Genomic DNA, 22,889 nt, shown 5'->3' with positions numbered 1-22,889 from the left:
CCAAAGGGGGGGGGGGGGGGGTCTGAGGTTGTAACCCACTTTTTTGAACAATTAATGTATTTGAATGCAATTGAATGGTGACATACAGTTGGAACCCCATTATTCTGCATTGGAAAGTATTCAATTTAATTCAATTAAAACTTTTTTCACAATCCCAGCTCATTATTTTTTTTCTCATAATACTATGCCAGTTTGCCAGCATAAAAAATGCTAAACTGTTATGTTTACTTTTTAACTGATCTCAAAAACTATGAGTACACATTTCATATAGATCGAGCGCAGTGCAAATAGCTCAATATCTTTTTGGACTATAATGGTATATAACTGATTTGTTTTTACCACACCACAGTGTACCATAAATGATTCCATCGTTTGACATATTTCATCAATGAACCTTCAATAAAATCTTGATTTCTTGGAACAGTAAGATATTTCCCTTTCACACCTAAATTCCTTGGGAATGATAATAAACCCTAGTAACATTTCCTACAGATTGATAACAATAAACAGAAATAAGGAATCAATAAGAAACAATTATATATCTGATTTATATTGTTTATATAATTATCCTATGATTTGTCCGATTACCATATAAATATACATAATCATCAATGAAGGATCGTAAATGTCCGTCTGTTCACACGATTTATATATATACGTGACAATCTATGACATTCCACTTATTAATTGTAATCCCCATTCTCAGGATACAACTTGGTTTTTAAGACTACACGATACATGTACATGTATGACATTTTCTTATGTTGTTTATATAATATAACTATCCTGCTAACATGATCATCTCAGGAAATAAAATCTTAAAAAACAAATATTTGATACTTTGAACTCATTTATATTTGTGTGTATATTGAAAAACCACTATTTCAGTTTCCAACTAAATACATGTAGAAATGCTTAGAATGTCCCAGTCACCGAATATCATTTAAAAGCTGACAGGAAGGAAAAGTCTTTAATTCTATATTTCTATCTGACATTCAAAAATAAAATTAAGCTGCAGAAACAATATTTCTTAATTATGGTTCTTTAATTTACATCTTTGTAAAAGATTAACATATACCTAGGAATATCATTTCCAAATGTCACTAATCACACTCAACCCACACAGAAGCCAGAAAATCTGAGTTAAAATGTCACAGATTAGAGTGAAAATATACTATACACCCATCTATACTTCATTCAGAAAGATTTCAATTATATACAAAATGTTAAGATTATCAAACATGCTCATAAAAACTTTATTTCACTTTCTGTTTCAAAAGATAATATTATATTTTCCCACAATATATTGAGAGAAATTACAACCCTCCATTGATAAACATAAGTAATATGCCATTCACAAATATGATAAATATTTTAAACGTTTCCTAAGTATATAAATCTACAATGAGCTCATAATAGTTCTATTATATTCAGCGATTTTCAAAATTTGTATGCAAAATACTTGAACAATTACTGTCAAACATGCATTTTATGAATTCCTGAACGTCTGTATAACTCAATGACAATGGGGAGGGCCCAGTGATATTGTTGGCTTTTTTCAAAACTACCTCTACCCTTTTTTATTGGGAAAATACTACAATCAAAACTTTAATTTACAGACCCATTTTCAAGAGTCAAACCCTGCTTTAAAATAAAACTCTATTTTGTGAGTGATGATACATAAATAGACCCTCAAATGTGCACATATAGTCATTTTAGGCAAGAAAATTGTTTAAATGAGTGTTTTTCAGTTTGTATTCATGCACAATTACTACTGAGACTGCACTGTTTGGGAAAAAAGTTATCTTTTGGGAATAATTTTAAGCCATTTTTTTTTTCAAATTGGGATTCTTCTCTGAGGGGAAAAGCCTGTATTCTCCACTAATTTAAGGCAAACAATATCACTGGAGGGACAGCTCTTAATGTAAGTTATCAAAATAAGGTGATGTACATGTAGTATGATTGCCTAAAGAGACAACCATCCACAAGAAACCAAAGGATGTGTCATGGTGTGTTATTTGGCTTAAATTTGTGTTAGTGTTATTTTGGATGAAAATTATGTTTTATTGTAAGAAAGAAAATGTTATGTTTATATTTTGTAAAAATTGAAATTAATTTGTTTAATTAATTTTACCTATGCTGTGGCATTAGTACTCGAAACGTCACAGTTTGCTCAAAGCACTTAATTTTGAAAGACTAATTGTAATTAGCATACATGTATGTCACTTGGAAAGTTTATGTTTTTTTTATCAAAGTTTTATCAAAACAATATAGGATTAGGCTTTGTTAATTAATGTCTATTTTTTGTTAATGAGATTAATATTTAAATGTCGAGTCATATTGATTTATATTTGGGTTTAATATAAATAGCGTTGTAAAATTTAGGAAAATCAGTCACCTTTCGGAAACCTAACCTTTCACTACTAAAGTCTATTATACTGGGTCTGTAGGACTGTCGATCAGTCTCCCAGTTGACTTTGTAGTGTTTAGACAAAAATGTATTTTTTGACTCACCTTTTATTTTTGAGAATTTTTAAGATAACAGTCAGTGTTTCGGAAGCGTGACCTCACACTACTCATGTCATTATACTGGCCCTATAAGACTGTCTACCAGTCTACCAGTTGACTGTGTAGTGTGAGACAAAATTTATCTCTGACTCATAATTTAACTTTGGAAATACTTTTAAGAATCTTTTATTTTAAGACTTTACATTTTGAATTTGAGATTAAGTATATTTTATGATTTAGTAATTTTGGCATTTATTTTATATTTTACATTTTAAGGAGAAATAGTTTTTACTTTGGAAATTGATATTTTGAATTGATACTTTGTACTTAAATTAGATTATTATTATTATTTGGAATTGTTTACTTATTGATTTGTTATCATCATTCGTTTAAATTGTTACAGTAATTAAATTATGAAAACCTTCCTTGCGTTTTAGCTATGCCTATCAGAACATTAAGTCTAGCGATAGACTGACCCCCTGTCCCTTGGTTCCAGCACATACGAGTTAGCTCCCCCTTATCTAACAGTGCTCTGGAGGAACCTTGGTGACAGATGTCTCACTAGCTAACAGGACTTGAGACAAGCAGATGAATAAGTTTGTTGCAAATTATGCTTTACATGAATTGTATCTCTCAATAGATATTTTTTGTTCTTGATGCTATGATTATCTTTGGCAAAACTCACAGAGAGTTCTTAGCCAAGTAGTAAAATGTTTGCAACAGAAATGAGACTAATATGGGTTGAAATGTTAGAATAAAGTATGCAAAACTTCGAAAAGAGAAGGGGTTGCTTTCAACTGCAACCCATAGTCTCTATCCATGCCTGGCCAGTGACCTATGGGTCAGTCCGAATTTTGATAGGCTTGTGTATAATGCAGCATGATGTCATGATATGTGAATCATAGTAAATAAAATATGGATCCTGTATGATGAATTATGTAATTGTCTTACAAAATGATATCATCGTGGAAATAATAATTATTTTTGTTGGTTACTATTTTTTTTTTTACTTCTAGGGGTTAAGGTAAACCTCAAACTTTCAACAAAGTACAAAATTTCAATGGGCTTGAATGTAGATTTTGACTAAAACCACACAAATTTGTTCCCACAGTAATATTATACATTCAAATTATAAAACTAAAACTCCTGTGTAACAGTAATGGCAGAGGGGAACATAATCAATTCTGGTCTGATGTCAAACCACAATATTGATAGATACTAGATTTTATAAGCCAATGGAAAAATACAAGAAAAAGATAGTCAAAGTTCCCATTATAAAACATCTTTCAGCCTAAAACACAATGATAGTGTTATTTTCACATGACTTTGTGGTATTTAGGTGTTTCACGATTAACAAGTCCTGGGTGACCACTATATTTTAAACAGGACATCCGAGTGACAAAATTTGTGACACATTTATAAGTTTACAATTGTTTTAAGAACTTATTCTTTACCTTCACATTAATCAGTGACAACAAATGTTTTATATATTTGACTTTTTGAATATCTTTAAAAGGAAACTAATTTTTTACGTTTTTACACTTTTTTTTTCAGAAATCGTTATACGAATTGCTTATATAATTTAATGATGAAATAGATGTAGTTCGTAACAAGATTAATTTACAACATTGTACCATATACCTGGACCAGGTATATTAGATGCATATACCTGGTTCAGGTACATTAGATGCATATACCTGGTTCAGGTATATTAGAAGTGAAGGAATGAAAATAATAATTGTAGCGAACCAAAGTTTATGGGGAGTCAAATTTCTCCCTCGATCCCCTCAAGGCAAACCAAATCTTATATTAAGTCAACTATATATAAAAGGCACTGACATAAATTAAAACAAAACTATTGAAAGTACATGTATATTTCCTTGCAGGGGATGAAATTCACAACTCATTACGTCTGTTTTAAAACTTAAATCTATTTGTCACTCAGTACTATATAATCTTTATTTTTTCTTAAAGATTTAAATTTTTAATAGGTTCTTGCCAAATTCATTTTTTTCCAAATATTTCAATATCAGGAAAATATAAAATTTTGAATAGAATTGAACTTTGATCTCTTAATCTGACAGTCTCTCTCCCTTTTTCATGCTTGGCTGCTGTTAGGGAGCAGAGACAAAGGATGAAAGCAGTTGAGGATCCAGAAATTTTCATAAGTGGGGGCCCACTGACTGCCTTAAGAGAGGGCCCACTCCAGTCACGCTTCAGTGATTCTCTATATAAGCAACCAATTTTTTTTCTCAAAAAAGGGGGCCCCCCTCTAAATCCGCCTCTGGAAAGCCAGTAGTAGATCTAACTTTAATAAGAACATAAGAAACAAGCTCATTTCTTACAGGAATTTCCTTGAGACTGATTTGTTTATTACTAAGGGGTGTTCCTCTTCATTGGCTCATGTAGAACTGAGATAAAACATATAGTTAAAACAATATCTCTTTAAAGTTTTAAATTAACCGAAGATCGTGACATGACAAGGAATTAAGCCTCCTTTTTCTGTAAAAACAGGATTTGTCTAGACCTCTGAAGTTAAATATCTTGAAATGAGCCGTCAGGAAACTCCAAGATAAATGTCCATTGAACAGAATCAAGTTTATCTCCAAGCCAGATCTCCATTGAAATGGAATAAAGCAAAACTTCAAAAGCTTAGGTGTATGTACATACAAGTACATACAAACAATTAATTAAATCACTAATACACCCCCTAGTATTTGTTCGTTTCCTGTCCCAGTTACTTATAACTTATTATGGGGTTGGACTCACAGATAGAAAATGCTTCCATGTTTAACATTATTACAGTATATTTTTGTTAATTGATAACTGGACCAAATTGTTTATACTGTTTAAATGCTGATGATCAAGTAATACATCTTAAACAATTTACATATATCATATACTAATTTACATATTATATATCAATTTACATATTATGTATTAATAAACATATTGTATATTTAATCTTGCATTGAACAGAAATTAATTATTCAGAACCAAAGTTTGGGGGAGTCAAGTTTCTTTGAACCCCTCAAAGACAATTATGTATTTGAACAAGAAAATAAATAGTGAATAAGGAAAAAATGTTCTCTTTTCCTAATATTTGCATTTATTAACTGACCACAAACCAGGATAAACTTTACCAATCAAACCACAAGGCAAATAAACAAATATGGTAAAACAAAGTGTAAACCTCTTATATATAACCTGGTGGTGTTACCTGTCTATAAAATAATAATTCCATTCAAAGTATCATATAAAACCTGGTGGTGTTACCTGTCTATAAAATAATAATTCCATTCAAAGTATCATATAAAACCTAGCAGGGGTTAAAATTCACAAACTGTGGGGTCTCCAAAACAATTTTGATATATTTGGTATTTATACTTAATGATTTTTTATGTTACAAAGTAGGAACAAATTGAATCACACTTATTACCCTTGTCAGATAATGTTTATACCTACAAGTTAGAGTCAGTGTATCTTAGTCTGAACTGTTTCAACTTATTCAAATTTTTTATTTGGTCTTATAGGACACTTGGCTCCATGTAAATTTTCACTCTAAATATGATAACTTGGTGACAAGGATAAAATTCACACCTGAATCATATGAGTAGTTGACTAAAAATATTGAATAGCCTAAAATAGATTATTTTTCACTAACTTTATTTACAACTATACAAAAGCATTTACTGAGTGGAAACCTTAAAATTGAATCACAATGAAATCTTATATCCAGCCATTTTTAAAAGCAGGGGTTCCAACCATATGTGCACATTTAAATTAAAGCATTGATTGTCAAAAAAAGGAGGAAATTCCAACCCTCCAGAAATCCCCCATACCCCCACCCCCTAGATCAGCCACTGTAACTTATTTACCAACATATCATCCAATGGTAAATATTTCATTGCATATATATGCTCTCTCATGTTCAATAAATGGTGTGTTTGAGTTCTTTTACCTTAAAATAGTTTTATACATGTTACATCATACCTTGCAGGGTTTATAGATGTGAATATATAAAGGTTGATCAAAGCAGGGAAAATGCAATGAGACAACCGTTGACAATGCATAAAAGTCAAAGCAACATTTAAGTGTGTTTGATTTCTTGCATTTTATGTTTAAATTTACATTATGTCATAATTGCACATATTGTGACAAGTGTTACTGTGTAATTACATTTAATATTTAAGGTGTGTTTGACTTCTTACCTTTTATGGTTGAATTTACATTATGTCATAATTGCATATATTATGACAAGGGTATGTATAATTTCATTTGATATTCAAGGTGTGTTTGACTTGTTGCTTTTAATGGTTTAGAATACATTAAAGCATAATTGCAAATATTAAGAAGTTAAGGTGTGTTTGAATCCTTACCTTTTATGGTTGACTCCATTCATTAAACTTCTACATTTGGAAGATAAGTGAGCCGGCAGTCCCATTTTTATACTGTTATACATTGCGCTATAGTGGGATTAACAAATCCAACAATTGTATGTTACTTTCTGTACAATTTGTACCATATATATTTATGAATATGGAAACAATATTAATATCATCTAAACTATTTACACTTCAGGATATACAACTGTTCCATCAAAACTATTGATTTCATGTAAAATTCTTCAACAAAACAAAGAGTCAAATTACACACTGCTGTTGTCAACTTCACCAGATATTAATGTCCACTAAAACATACAAATCTTCCTTATAATGGTCTTAGATTTCAATGTTTCTTAAAGAAAGATTGCTGCTTCAGATTGTCAACACACCATAACTAGACCAGATACTGATATTAATATCCACTAACACATACAAATCTTCCTTATAAATTTGGTCTACTAAGATTTCAATGTTTCTTAAAGAAAGATTGCTGCTTCAGATTGTCAACACAATAACTAGACCAGATAATAATATTAATGTCCACTAAAACATACAAATCTTCCTTATTTATGTAATGGTCTTAGATTTCAATACTTCTTGAAAAAGATCGCTGCATAATTTACATGTATAGACAAATTAACTAAACAGTAAATGTAATAAATTCCATAGAAATTCGATACAGATAAATCTTTTTACTTCACACCATTTACGGCCAATATCTGATTAGTCTGCAGAATGAAATCTTTACCTTATTCACTGGGCAGACTATATATATGTTTTCAATCACTGAGGACATCCATTTGTTATTACGCAACAATAAAACAGGGTAATCCAATCTATTCAAACAATGTAAGAATGTAACCTAAAAACTTGATGGCAGAAACCTTATAAGGAATATTGGTCTAGGTTTACTAAATGTATGCCGTGTTTTAATTATGTATAATATGTATAAACTATATACTTTCATTAACAGTTTTAAGAAGAACGCCTAGATATCTATTCTCTTTGTGTCTAAACATCTACAACAGTATAATATCTAATTTCTCTTTAGTATCCATTTCTTTATTTTGGGCCAATTGTTTTGTCTCCAATATTCTATTTCAAAACTATTTTCCACGGTCATCAAATGTAGCGATTATCTTCCTATTCCGGCTGTCAGGCAATAATACATTTATTAAATTTTTATTGTTTTTATATGTCCCATATGTTACACCACATATAAGTTATAAATTCTCTGGCTTTAGGTTATACATGTACCATATCTATAGCACTAAAAACACATCCACGCAGTCACTTTTGTTCTAATAAAATATCTTGTTTCTCAACAATATAAAATTTAGTTCAGATCACATCTAAAATCTTCTAATATTCTGCAAACCATATCATGCAATTATGAAATCAAATCTGCGTTTGTTCTTTTCTTCTTTGCATTTTAAACTCGCAAAACTACATATTGCTCAAGTAAACAATAGCTAGCTAGAATTCTATAGTGCACAAGTCTTTAAAAGCGTGAAATCCAATCCTGTTGCGAACAGACGGTGTAATTGTAGGCTTTATATATACAATGACATTTACGTAGATTTCACAGATAATTTAAAGCTACAATATAAAACTTCTGACATTTCACTTTCTGAAAAATTTACTGAACAGAAGCAAAATTAATTTCAATATATTTTACTCCTCTTTTGTTTAAAATCATTCCATATCTATTTTAGGTCTTATTCCAATCATTTGAGCTATGATATCATCAAAAATGAATTACTATTCTTAAAATCCACACACTTTCATCCATCACAAAACTATTGTCTAATAAAATCTTGCTGTTATCCATCAAATTCTTCAAGATATCTTTCAAGTTTATAAAATTCAAACGATATATGTCACCATACTACTTATCAATATTCCACGTTTTTTTTAAGGAGATAGATCAAGTAGCCGATTTGTTAAATATTTACACAGGTCACAGATCACACACAACTTATCTGACTTTGATGGTCATGGTTCATTGATTTTGTGATCAGTAATATCTCAGGGATCATTGACCATGAAATTGATGAGGTAATTAAATTATAAACACCAGGTATTTTGCAGGTAAATAATTATTCTGATCTATAGATAATTGTTTCTTTTATATTTATATTTGTATAAAAGGGTAGTGATAATAATACTTTATTCAGAAGCAATACAGCTTATAGAATATACAATTTTACAATAAGACATTAAGTATAAGATGTTATTTATTATATTAATTCATTCAGACCAGACACTCCAGAATTGCATTTTTACATTAATTCACTTCCTAATCTGAGATAATAGGTGAAAACCATATCTCATATTCTCATCAATGTCCTTTATAAATTACAATCACAGTTTTATGATAGGCACATACTGTTCAAACCACCAAAATGATAATAAATTCATATTGGTAGCCAGGGTAGTTCGTATCCAGTGTCGGATCCTGTCCCCGGGGTCACGGTGTTCCAGGAGTTGGAACCCCTCCTTTTTTTTGGCCAATCAATGCATTTGAATGGGAACATATAGTTGGAACCCCCCTCTTTTTAAATAGTGGATCCGCCCCTGGTATGCCACTTTGAAAACAAATAAGCACTGTTAAAGTCAATGTTCTGTTAGAATTATGACTGTTAAAGTTGAGTTTTTGAGTCCAAATACAGTGTATAATCGTAACTCACAGCTATCATGCCTTGTCTAGAGACCAAGAATGTAAGAATAGGAATGAAGTTATAGCAGCTTCATGTCAGACATGGATATAGGATTTAGGGGATGTGGCTCTTGAGAATGAGAATTTATTTTTGGTACAAATTGGCTGTAATTTTGCCTTCATTATGCAGGATGCAGTCCAATTTCAATCCACACCAGTGCAATCCACTAATATAAAATTTGCTTTCTTTTTACTTCAGGCCGTCTCCCTCTCCCCCCCCCCAAAACAACATCAAAAAGAAGAAAAGAAATAAAACATCATTATAAGAAATTGTAATTTATCTAGGATCAAATATGTCTTAAATAAATAATGAATACACAAAATGTACATAAACTTTAATCTACACTGAGTTAAGGGACCTTGGATTATTAGATAGATATTTTTATTTACTTTGGGGACAAATATTGTACATAAATTACTTATTTGATTATGATAAGCTTAACCTTCAATTCTATTGTAAATACTAAAGTTTGATAACAAAGTTTAGAAAAATAAAAAAGACTGATTATAGCTTGGAGTGAATCAGGTACAACAATAATATAATGTTAGGTCAAATTGACAAGGATCAGATCAAAGGAAAACTTGACCCTGAAGTAGAAATCATTTGACTTTTTCATGTAGTGCAACATTTAGCAATCTTACACCTGCTTATATTAACATTATATAAACATTCAATCTAACATATTTAACATGAAGAAACACTACACATGGTTAAAACATGCTACCCTTCTGTAATGCACAAGACATGTGTGACCTTATTCTTCTACAGGAGTATCATAGGCAGATCCAAGGGGGCTGGGTGGCCCTGTCCCCCTTTGGTTGATTATAAAGGGAATCACTTAAGCACTAAAGCCCCCCCCCCCCCCCCCTTATGAAAAGTTCTGGATCTGCCACCGATTATTCAATCTATTTGTAGGGTCACCACATTAAAAACACATGTATATGGGTTTGTTTTTCCTAATAAATTACCTTTTTAAAATCAATTTATAATCTAGTTCACATTTGAGTTATCTTATTAGACACTATATATGTTATTTTACTCAAGATTGTGAAGATTCTAAACTAAAAGGTAGGACTTACAGCGAGACAAAAGTTTTTTGAAAATTATCTAAATGTAAATATGAACATTTCTTATCTACAAAAAAAAGAAAAAGTCATCGTTTACAACTCTATGTTCAACTTTTACTGAGTATGAAATAAACAAAATATTTCCCTTTCTCAAAGAAAAACCTGAATAACATGAATATGGAAAGTTAATATCAGTATGTAGTTAATTTCCACATAAATGTGATAGAGTTACCTCCCTTCTAACAGTTTTCCCAGGAGACAAACACAACAATGTTTTTATATTACCACGCTAATTACATTGTCAATCAGATTTATAGTTTCCTTATAAAATAGATAACCAAAAGTCCATTGGAAGTGTGAATGAATAGCAATTCATTAATTGGAATATTTACTGAGGTGTAAGGAGGAGGTTGATATTGACAGGAAGGTCTAAAGATCAATCTTCTTGTCTGTGTTCTGACAGACTTCTTATACCACCTATATATATCCTTCTATTGCAGTTAAGATAATGTATGCATTATAATGATAGGAACAAAACGAGACATATAATCCAACACAATAAAATACACAATGGTTCTTTGAATGTTTTAGAACAAAGGCCAAATATTTAAAAAATAATTTTAAAATTCATAAAAGTAACTTTTCATTATTTTTTTGCAAATTTGATAAAAAATCAGATATATATTAGAAGAATTTGGAAAATACATAAATACATAAATACATAAAAATTAAGTGTTGATACAGAGAGATGTCTCTCAAAGATATTCCATTAGTTGACTAGTTGATATATAATTGACTTCCACGTCTTACTATCTTTTTTAAAGCTATCAATGTGGATTCATTTGAATTTTTTTTTAAAACCAATTTACATGGATAGAGGTAAAATTGTAATTTCCTGGATATATGAGTATGTAGTTTGCTAAAGTCTGCAAATACAAGCCCAAAGAAAATGTATACTATATTTCTGGTTCCACTTTACTCATGAAATCCACAAAATCTGGAACCTTAAAATACTCATGAATCCACATTACTCCTTATAACTTTTCTCAATAAAAACTGTACTTTACCTTTATATGTATACTGTCAACTGCATATTACAGAGTTTATGACAAAAACTTTGATTTTTTAAATAAAACACATAACAAATAACATGATAAGATAACCGATTTCAACAATAGATTGAAAAGATTTATTTTTTTTATAAAAAAAACTGTAATTGTACTCTTATAACAAAAAAAGCTTATACAGGAAGTATTTAGCCAAACAGAAAAAAACTTAAATCTTAAATGAAACGGGTCAATATCTATGTTCTTTACTGAGACAATAAGAACAAAAGAACAAGGAAAAAAATAAGTATAAAAAAATCAATAGAGTCTGGAATCAGGAAGAAGATAAGGAGAATGTGTTAAAACTAAGACTGAATCAAAAAGACACAAAATATTCTGATAATTATGGTTTGATTGATGCTAATGAGACAACTATTCACCTGAGACCATATAGGTCATTTACTGCCTTCAACCATGAGCAAAATAAATACGGAAATGCTTAAGTTCAGCCCCTTAAGATTCAAGCCCTGGCATGACAAAATGAGAAATAGTTCAAGAGAAAACCTTAAAAAAGCCCTAGCATGACAAAATGTGGAACAATTCAAAAGAGAAAACATTAAAAGCCCTGATTTTCTGTCATTCCATACATGCAAATTGAATAAACAGTGGCGGATCTAGAAATTTTCGTAAGTGGGGGTCCACTCCGGTGACTGCCAAATAGGGGGCCCTGCTCCAGTCATGCTTCAGTGATTCCCTATATAATCAACCAACATTTTTCCAGAATAGGAGAGGGGCCCAGGCCCAGCCCCTAAATCTGCCTCTGATAAAGTTTATCATATCTTAAAACGTGTACAGATGTTTCAATGAGAACTTTTGTTCAAAAACACACTGAAGTCAACAGATCTAAACTAAAACTAAATATCACTTACACAGAAAAACATAAATTGATGATTAATGGATAAAGCTGCATGTTTGTTGCACATTTTAATATCTTTACAAGAAAATTTTTCTAACTTATGACAAAAGTCTTAAAGTTTGGCTTTAAACATCACATAAAATACAGATGAGGTTGATCTCTTGTTTTAATGAATCAGATTACTCTTCAAAAACTGAACTATTTGATACATTTATATGTTTATAATGCACTATTTCTTCTCATTTGTGGTAGAAAATATTGCATTTGTTTTACTGTACACAGGGATAAACACATTCACAAATCGCATTTTAGATTTAAATCAATTTTACTGGATAATTTTTTTTAATCAAACTAGTGTAACGTTTATTATTTTAAAGATATATAAGATAGGACTTAACTTCCAACAAGTCACAACAACCTTAATAATGGCTGACTTTCGACATCTCATATATCTTAATGGAAAATCTCTCTTAAACTAAAGAATTATAGTGAATTTATGCTCTCACAAACTAACCAATACATTGGGAATGGAGCTGTCAACAGCAGCCATCTTAATTATCTAGTATTAATAACTGTATATATCATCTTGGCAGGAGTATGTCAAATACAAAGATTTCAGCAAATTAAATATTGTCATCAACACAATGAAGTCTTTCTGTCTGGTACCTTATCTCAATCAAATAATGCTGTCTTAACAGGGAACAAGTAGTGGTAGACAAAGCACTGACTGAGATTTCAGTAAAAGAAGACCTTTAATTTACGCCAAACAAATCATGAGAATGTGATGCCAGGCTTACATTGACACTTAAAGACATGTCTGGAGTTACAAATCTTGTTAATAATATGATGAAGTGTTGTATAGTTCAATCGTGAAATAAAAATTTCAGGTTTCATGTTTGAATTCATTAACAATTAAGTTATACATATTCAAAACTTGAAGTACAATAGCTTTAAGTTCATATAAAAGATGACTCAGGATAATGCCAAGATAATTGTCCAGTAGATTTATACAATTTACATTTATTGAGTCTAACATTATCTTCAAATCCTGTCTTTTTTATTCAGTTTCAGCAACATTTAGCTTAAATAAAGTTAATCAAACCAAATAAGCAGAATTATGCAGCAGTCCTACAGCTTCAAGCAAATTCTAAAAATTTCCACATTCAATAATTAATTATAACATCAACAGCATACAAATGACAGCCATTAAATCTAAGGACAGATCAAGGAAAATCTTCATCTTTAAATAAAAGTTTCATAGATTGCATCACAAAATTATAACTCAGAGGACAATATTTTCCTTGATTGTATCCTAGTACAATACTCCCTTTTTCACTCAGAGACTGGCAATATCCTTGTTTTATCACACAATATTTCCAGCTACACCAGCCCACATTAGGCAATACCCATCTGTCTCCATTCAAAGTTCAGCTCCCTGGATCTGCCACTAATGATTTTGTCAGCTGTTCCTTACATTTACAGGCAAACTACTTCAAATGAGAGCAGTGTTAAGTGCATCGGACTACTAACACAGCGGTTCCTGGTTTGACTCCTGTTCGGGATGAAAATTTCAGGGACTGAATTTTGGCTCTCCCTTGACACCATTTGTGAGTATGGTCTTGATGAAGCGATGAAAGTCCGTCACAAAAGGACACTAAATGTCTGACCCGTGTTATTCAGAGAGTCAACAACATCTCTTGCAGCTAAAAGACACCCTTGTAGATTTAGAAAAAGAGTAGGCTAATGCCACTACGGCAGCACTCCCACCCGCAAAGTGTGAAGGATTAACATATAAGTTGCAAAACTAATTTCCCAATCCACTATAAATAAATATATTAAAACTAAACATCACTTCTTATCACAGTCTTGGTATCAAATAATGTACGTACTTGGATTATATTTACATCTTATAAATCTATTAATTGTGAGTTGAAACTTACCCACAGTCCCTAATGAAAGTGTTCAAAATCTTTATTGAATGACGACAGAAGGTTTAGCAATATCTCAGCGTACAGAAACCTTTCCAATATTCAATTAAGACAACCAATTTGGTATTTTGTCAAATCTTGGCTGTATAATTACGGCAGTGAAGTATGGTTTGTCCTTAATCACTTCTGTAAATGACTTTCTATACTCGTCAAGCTTGTTATAATTTGTTCATCATTGAAGGTTATGACGACCGGAAAAACAACAATTTATAATACCTCTATATTAAACAAAAATTATTCAATAAAATTACTAGGATATAAAATAAGAAGATGTTGTATGGATGCTAATGAGACATTCTCTCCACATTAAGATACCCAATGACATAGATTAGTTAACATCTGTAGGTCACCTTACCGTGAGCCTTCATCAATAAGCAAAATCCATACTCCATAATTAGTCAGCTATAAAAGGGCCAGAAATGACAAATGTAAAACAATTCAAATGAGAAACCTAACAGGCCTGAAGAATGTGTGCATTAGTCAACAAAAGACAAATTTAATGATAAACAAGCAACAATCGCAGGCTCCTGACTTAGGACACACATTTAGAATGTTACTGACTTATAAATGCATCATAAATAGTGTCATTACGAGAATAGTGAATACTGTGGATTCATTTATTTTTGTGGGTATCAATTTTCGTGGATTGCTGAAAACTTGCATATTCGTGGATATTTGATTTTGAGGTTTTGCCAATCTTTTTATACAAAGCCTATTCAAAATATGTTATTCGTTTGATCATTATATTTTGTGGTTCTCCTGTACCAACGAAACCAATAAAAATTGGTATCCAACGAATATTGATGAATCCACAGTAGTCAAAATATTGTCTATGTACATACATCTCAAAGAATCTATAACCCCCCTCATTTAACTTTGTTTGAGTGGAATATCACTAAAAAGTATTTCAATCTCTCATTAATATCTCTCATTAATTCTTTGGTTGAGGTAAATTTCTTATAAAAAGTAGGAAACTAAAAAATATGAGTGTTTTAGTCTATCTAAAATTTTGGTGGAAAATATATGACTGATTTCTCTATAGTCCGACATCTGAGTTATATCATTCATTTCAAAGTCAAACATGTAACTTAACTAACATCACAAATTCTAGTTATAATTTAATTTAAACTTGAAGAAAATTGAATTTCTTTAAATAAACGATTCACTGATTGCAATTTGCATCCAAGCTGAGAACCGACTTCCATCAATCAACTTGACAAATTGTTCCGTAATTCTGCAAAATTCTGCTCTCAACAAATCAATAAAGACCATAAACATAAACACATGCAACACCAAACATGTAGTGTTCCGTGTTTAATGGCTACCATTAGTGTTATTCAGCAAGAGATACATGCAAATAAGAAATCAAGCTTCAGGACTAATTGTCTTATCATCTGTAAAGGAATAATATTGATGATGGGATAGAAGCTGGCGTGACATTGACAAGGTCGCATATCTAGGTCACTTTTGTGAAGAATTTAATGTTTTTCTTTAAATACATATATATCTCTATAAATGTAAATTCAGAAATTAATGAGAGCATTTATTATTGAGATTTTGTCGTTTTAATCATAAATGCAATTTTTAGTTATTGTGATACAATGTATTGAGAAAAAATCCTGTTTAATTCATATTATATTTTTCAAAATTCAAATTTTGGGATTATGACCCTGTCACATTTTTTTTTAATAATTAAAACGTCAATTTTTATTTTTATTTTCTCCACAATAAAACTTGAAAAGTTGCAAAAAGCAAGATTCGTAACTCAAATAAATCATTCAAAAATTGGTCATTTTTATCTGAAACAAAAAAAAAGTTTAAAACTTCTCTATATATGTTTATGGCAATTTTCCGTTCTAAAAATCATGTGACTATTCCATGAAAGTGAGGTTATTGAAGGCTTTGCACTCTAAATGGTATTATAACCTATGATTATAAAATAGGTAAAGATAGTACAGTGATTGTCCTCTTTGATTGATCTCTGGGTAAATGACAAAGTACTATTGGTGATTTTCCATTTCCTAATATGTTAACTTACATGACCCAGATGTTCTACACCTTCAAGACACAAACTTATCATGAGTTTTCTCCACTGAAGGTAAAACAAGAGCCTTATTCATCTTTTTTTATATATTTAATCACACTCGTCTTTAGAGTGATATGGAATTTCTGACATAAAACTTTACCGAGTTCTCAGAGTACATTATTAGTGCTTAAAATATACTAAACTCAGTAGTAAGAAAAAATGGTTTACTTCCAGGTTCAATAATTGTAATCCTAAAATCTTGAAGTCATAAAACTTTTTTCTGAGTGAGTGCATGGAGATTAAAAATCATGCTTGAAACATGGAATCCAGCAATTTGATTGGTTGATTTTGGAGTATCATGAGTACAAAGAACTGACTCGAAAGTTTATGACAAGCAAAAGATTTAGTCTTGCAGTCATAACAATTTTGATCACGATTATTATACTCCTACTGACATAAATCAACCAATCAAAATACTGGATTTGATCATCAATGTTTCAAGCAAAGATTTTGAGTTAACTAAGCTATTTAGTTTCATGAACAAGAACCCTTAGTCCTTATGGTCATAAAACTTTCGAGGGATGATAAGCGTACTCAGGTCAGAAATCAACCATTTAAACTATGAGATTTATTGATTCGATCAAGCACAAATTTTGTATGCAATATCATGTCAGCTTCAACATTACTTAAAAGTTAAAAAAAAATACCAGGATGGCTACAATATCAAATTAAAACAGAAATTTTCTACAAAATCAATAAATATCAATTATCAGGATTTAATTTTCTGTATGTCACAGTACACTCACTCGCTTCAGATAAGTTTCAACTATCATATATACAGATCCAAAGATAGGTCTTATTTAATGTCCAGTTACGATTGTTGGAAACAAATAAATCCTCTCCCCTCTGCTTTGAAAAAATTCTCCAAGTTCCACACAACACCTTTTTATTACAGAACTAAATAATTTTGAAAATGGATAAAAAACTTTTCTTTCAAAAAAGGTGATATTTGATACATTCTCAATATAAACTTGTTGAATTATAATGTCAGCAATTAAAGATTCAAGTTGTTATAGATAATTCCATAGAATATAAATTAAACATCATGATATAAATTTCCAGGACAGTGCATGCTTTAAGTTCTACGAGGTGATGTACATAATTTTCTGTCACCACTTTCTGAGATGTAAGTACATTTTGCCCTATAACCTAAGGCAATCTGGATCAGGAATGTGTTTATTGACATGTAATATTATAACCTGCACTTGAAACTTCCTCTTGAATCATAGTTCCTGTCATTTAACGGTCAAATTTATCATTTTTCATGAGTGGTGGTGTCCTTATTTTTTTTCTCTGTACTAAAAAGGATGTGCATAGCAGTTTTACAATTGTCATATATCCTATACTAATCAGAGACAAACAAAAAGCAATAAAATATTGGAACTTTAAAAAAATCTCACAATTTTCCAAATTTTAGAAAGTTTTAATTAGAATCCATCAAATAAATTCATAGTAAAGAAGACAATTTAAATTCTGAACCTGTTTAATGGTTTACTATATTTTTTGTCATATATTTTTTACATATATTTGCCATAATTTTCATAACATTTGATCTTTCCTGTTTAAAAGTTTATTACTTTGATCCTATACCAATCTCTGTCGCTTTTAAAACCATATAAGTACATGTACAACATTAAAAGAATGAAGCTTGTATCATCTGACCCCCCTCCCTGGGCTGTAAATCTAAATCCTCCCCCAACTTCCCATTATTTGTGTTGATATCAGCTATAATGATTGATGACTCTGATTCCCCCCTCCCTGGGCTATAAATCTCAATCCTCCCCCAACTTCCAATATCTGTGTTGATATCAGCTATAATGACTGACGTCTTTGTACGTTTCTCAGTTATTGGCATAATTCTCATCAAATTAAAATGTAACAATTTAATCAAGTTTCCCAGTATGGTTAAAATGTCAGCTCAATATCACAGTCAAGAAGAATTGATTTATAACAAACATTATATTCCATATTCTTTGTGTGATGACAATCCATTGATATTTTTCAGAGAGATTTAAAATCTGTTGCTTAGACCTTTATAATTTTTAATGCTTTTTTTCTTTTACCTTGAAATACATATAGAAATAAACAATAATCATTGAATTATTTGAATCTGGAATTATTTATTTAATTCTAGAAAATGGATAAGAACACAATTGTCAACCAGAAATTAAGTCACCATGGTCATATAGAAATATATGAATATATTGAATGACTTAATTAGTACTTGCCTGATGGTCATAGACCATTTGCGCAACAATGTACAGATGGTCAGATTTAGGTAGGGCAGAGAGGGGGGGAACCCATTATCATCACAATTATTCCTAGATATTCCTGGAGCACTGATCCGCGTCAGATTTAGATAGGGCAGAGGGTCCGTAATATGTAGATGTAGAGGTAGAAATCAAAAGAGAAGATATCTAGAATCTGCTTTAATTTTGGAAAATGACCTAAGAATGTATGATCGAGCTATTGAAGTTTTATATGAAAAGATGGGGTAAAATATTTTACCCTGTAATGAAGGAAAAAAGAAATCACCAAAAGTACTGTAAATTCAAAAATTTGTAAGGGTTCCGCGGAACCCAGTGTCTCGCCTACTTTTGCTGTAAATCACAGGCTCAACAAAAATAAGAAAAAAATCAATAAAAATATTCCTCTTGATACTATCTTTTGATTGTAAGAAGCTTCTGTCCAAGTTTGGTAAAAATCTAGGATAGTTAATGAATCTAATAAATGTTTTGAAAACTTTAACTGCAGACTGTATGAAGTATTAACTGGAAGAAAATCTAAGTCCATTTAAAAGTAAAATACAGAAAAAATGGAGTTATCTTTTTACAAAATTTACTTCTGGATACTATCTTATGATCATAAATAAGCTTCTGTCCAAGTTTGGTACAAACCAAGGATAGTTTAAGAAAGTTATTAAAATTCTAAAAACTTTAACCACAGAGTGAATGTAATGTTTCCCCACAGAAAAAGTAAGTCCATTTAAAAGTAAATAAAGAAAAAATAGATTTTTTTTTTTTTTTACAAAATTTACTTCTGGATGCTATCTTATGATCATACACAAGCTTCTGTCCAAGTTTTGTACAAACCAAGGATAGTTTAAGAAAGTTATTAAAATTCTAAAAACTTTAACCACAGAGTGAATGTAATGTTTCCCCGCAGAAAAAAACTAAGTCCATTTATAAGTAAAATACGGAAAAAATGGAATTTTATTTTTACAAAATTTACTTCTGGATACTATCTTATGATCATAAACAAGCTTCTGTCCAAGTTTGGTACAAACCAAGGATAGTTTAAGAAAGTTATAAAAATTCTAAAAACTTTAACCACAGAGTGAATGTAATGTTTCCCCGCAGAAAAAACTAAGTCCATTTATAAGTAAAATACGGAAAAAATGGAATTTTATTTTTACAAAATTTACTTCTGGATACTATCTTATGATCATAAACAAGCTTCTGTCCAAGTTTGGTAGAAATCCAGTATAGTTTAGGAAAGTTATTAAAATTTCAAAAACTTTAACCACAGAGTGAATATTTGTGGATGCCGCCGCCGACGATGACGGAAAGTAGGATCGCTTAGTCTCGCTTTTTCGACTAAAGTCGAAGGCTCAACAAAAATCATTGCGATGTTTTTATCATTGCGAAAAATGTGAAAAGGTTATAATAGCAAGAAATTAAACTCATATTTTAATCTTTGTTTTTTGTATATCATGCATGTATTAAATAGGATTTTTCTCAACATTGCCAAAATAAACATAAAAGTTTTGTCTAAAAAGACAAAATCACAATAATAAATGCATCCAATTATTTCAGAATTTACAGCACATCCTTAAGGCAGCTTTTATTATGACCTCCGAGTGTCATTGAACACCAGATGTACTAATCTGATGTCATCAAAGATTATAGTCAAATTAATCTCCTACAAATGAAATATTAACCTACCACTGATTAATCAAAATAATAAAGCTTTTGCAGAAAAAGGAAATGAAATATTATTGTAATTTCTGGTACAATACATGACCTTTAATGACCTTACATGGGATAAAGAATATATCACTACTTTCATCATCAAGATTATTCCTAGAAATTGCTAGAGCTGTCTTCAGAGTCAGATTTGAGTAAGGCAGAAAAGGGGGGGGGGGGCAACCCATTATCATCACAATTGTTCCTAGATATTCCTTGAGCACTGTGATCAGGGTCAGATTTAAGTATGGCAGAAAAGGGGGGGGGGGGCAACCCATTATCATCACAATTGTTCCTAGATATTCCTTGAGCACTGTGATCAGGGTCAGATTTAAGTATGGCAGAAAAGGGGGGGGCAACCCATTATCATTACAATTATTCCTAGATATTCCTTGAACACTGTGATCAGGGTCAGATTTAGGTATGGCAGAGGTACCAGTGGCATTTCCAAGGTTGCAGATTTTGGTAGGGGAAACCCATTATCATCACAATTATTCCTAGATATTCCTAGAGCACTGTGATCAGGGTCAGATTTAGGTATGGCAGAGGTACCAGGGGCATTTCCAAGATTTTGGTAGGGGAAACCCATTATCATCACAATTATTCCTAGATATTTCTGGAGGACTGATCTGAGTCAGAATTAGGTAGGGCAGAGGGTCTGGTGGCAGATCCAGGTGTAGGCTTCTGGATGGCACCCCCTTTTTTGGGACTATCAATGCATTTGAATGGTAATTAACATATGGTTAGAATCCCCCTTTATCCGGGATTGGGAACCTAGACCCAACCCCAATTATTGAGCTAATATAATAAATAGTACAATCCTACAACATTGAGAGTTACCCTTTTCCTCTAATCATATAAATAAATTCACTTTTTTTTTTATTAGTTTAAATCTCATTTACATACAAACTGGTACAATTACTTAATACTATGTCCCAGTTAAAATCAATATGATATCAATTTCACATTTATTTATGGTTTTGATGTTAAAAAATAATCAATTGGCTTATATATCTTTTTTAATTCAACTCTGCTGTTCTATTCTATTCCAACATCAATTTAAATGTCATACATTTTATCAGATACTGAGAAATTTCTTCATCACAGAAGTTAAGTCATTGTATTATCTTTGACTTACATTTCTATACAATTTTCTGGGATAAAATCTGATTCAATGTTTTTAAAGATAGAACTAAAACGTTTTAGACCTACACCAAGCCAAAGTCTTTTAATGAAGATTGAGAAAGAAACACATAATCTACCTTCATAATCAATCAGATAGAATGCCAAGGAGAGGATTATTGTTGTTGTTTATTGGAAGAATCAACCTTCCTTCTTCTTGTCTCCGTATAAGCATCCTATATAAGGATCACCACCATATATTATGGCGTATAAAGGAAGCATTTGGAGCCTGTATCGGTAAAGATTAATGTGAGCATTTGCCTACCCAATTCCCCAGCCAGGCCGTGACGGGTCTTATTACCAGAAAGTTAACCATCCCTAAACATAAAATATAACAAAATAAAAAGAATGTTTACAAAAAACAAACTCAAGGGGAGATAATTATAAATACAGAAATCTCTCAAGGGGAGATAATAATGAATATGGAAATCTCTCAAGGGGAGATAATTATGAATATGGAAATCTCTCAAGGGGAAATAATTATGAATATGGAAATCTCTTAAGGGGAGATAACTATAAATACATAAATATCTCAAGGAGAGATAATTATGAATACGGAAATCTCTTTAGGGGAGATAATCATAACTACAGAAATCTCTCAAGGGGAGATATCTATAAATACGGAAATCTCTCAAGGGGAGATAATTATAAATACAGAAATCTCTCAAGGGGAGATAATTATAAATACAAAAATCTCTCAAGGGGAGATAACTATAAATGCAGAAATCTCTCAAGGGGAGATAATTATAAATACAGAAATCTCCTTGTACTCTGGATTCATTCTCAGTTTAATGGGCGACTATTAATGGCTCGGATAGAGTACAGTCAAACACATCTTTAAAGAAGCTTACTTCTATTTTAATCATTTCTTATGAATGAAGGTATCCAGTAAAATAAAATACGCATTTGATCTTACATTAATTACATGATGGCTTTTTTTCCCTTCATTATATTGTATATAAATTAGGTGGTTTTAAGTTTTCATGTTTGAATTTTTTTACATTTGTCATATCAGGGTATTTTATT

The 22,889-nt window shown here is 31.0% G+C and overlaps 1 protein-coding gene across 12 annotated transcripts in view; it reads right to left on the bottom strand.

Annotated features, from left to right (window-relative positions):
- LOC134692957 (rap1 GTPase-activating protein 1-like) overlaps positions 1 to 22,889 on the bottom strand; it is a 252,361-nt gene that overhangs the window by 30,623 nt on the left and 198,849 nt on the right. The window contains exon 1 of one of the 12 annotated variants that reach the window (XM_063553623.1): positions 6,888 to 7,167. The exons of 10 other annotated variants lie outside the window; for them this stretch is intronic. In XM_063553623.1, coding sequence (XP_063409693.1) covers positions 6,888 to 6,970 — 83 coding nt within the window. In that variant the 5' untranslated portion in view covers positions 6,971 to 7,167. Of the gene's footprint in view, positions 1 to 6,887; positions 7,168 to 22,889 lie in introns of those variants that run through there. One more of the 12 variants, XM_063553627.1, reaches the window with a different exon arrangement.

The sequence above is a fragment of the Mytilus trossulus genome, chromosome 12, assembly GCF_036588685.1.
Source record: "Mytilus trossulus isolate FHL-02 chromosome 12, PNRI_Mtr1.1.1.hap1, whole genome shotgun sequence".
In the NCBI taxonomy this organism is placed as follows: Eukaryota; Metazoa; Mollusca; class Bivalvia; order Mytilida; family Mytilidae; genus Mytilus; species Mytilus trossulus.
Note: the sequence above shows the minus strand (reverse complement) of the source record. Positions and strands in the feature narration are given on the sequence as shown.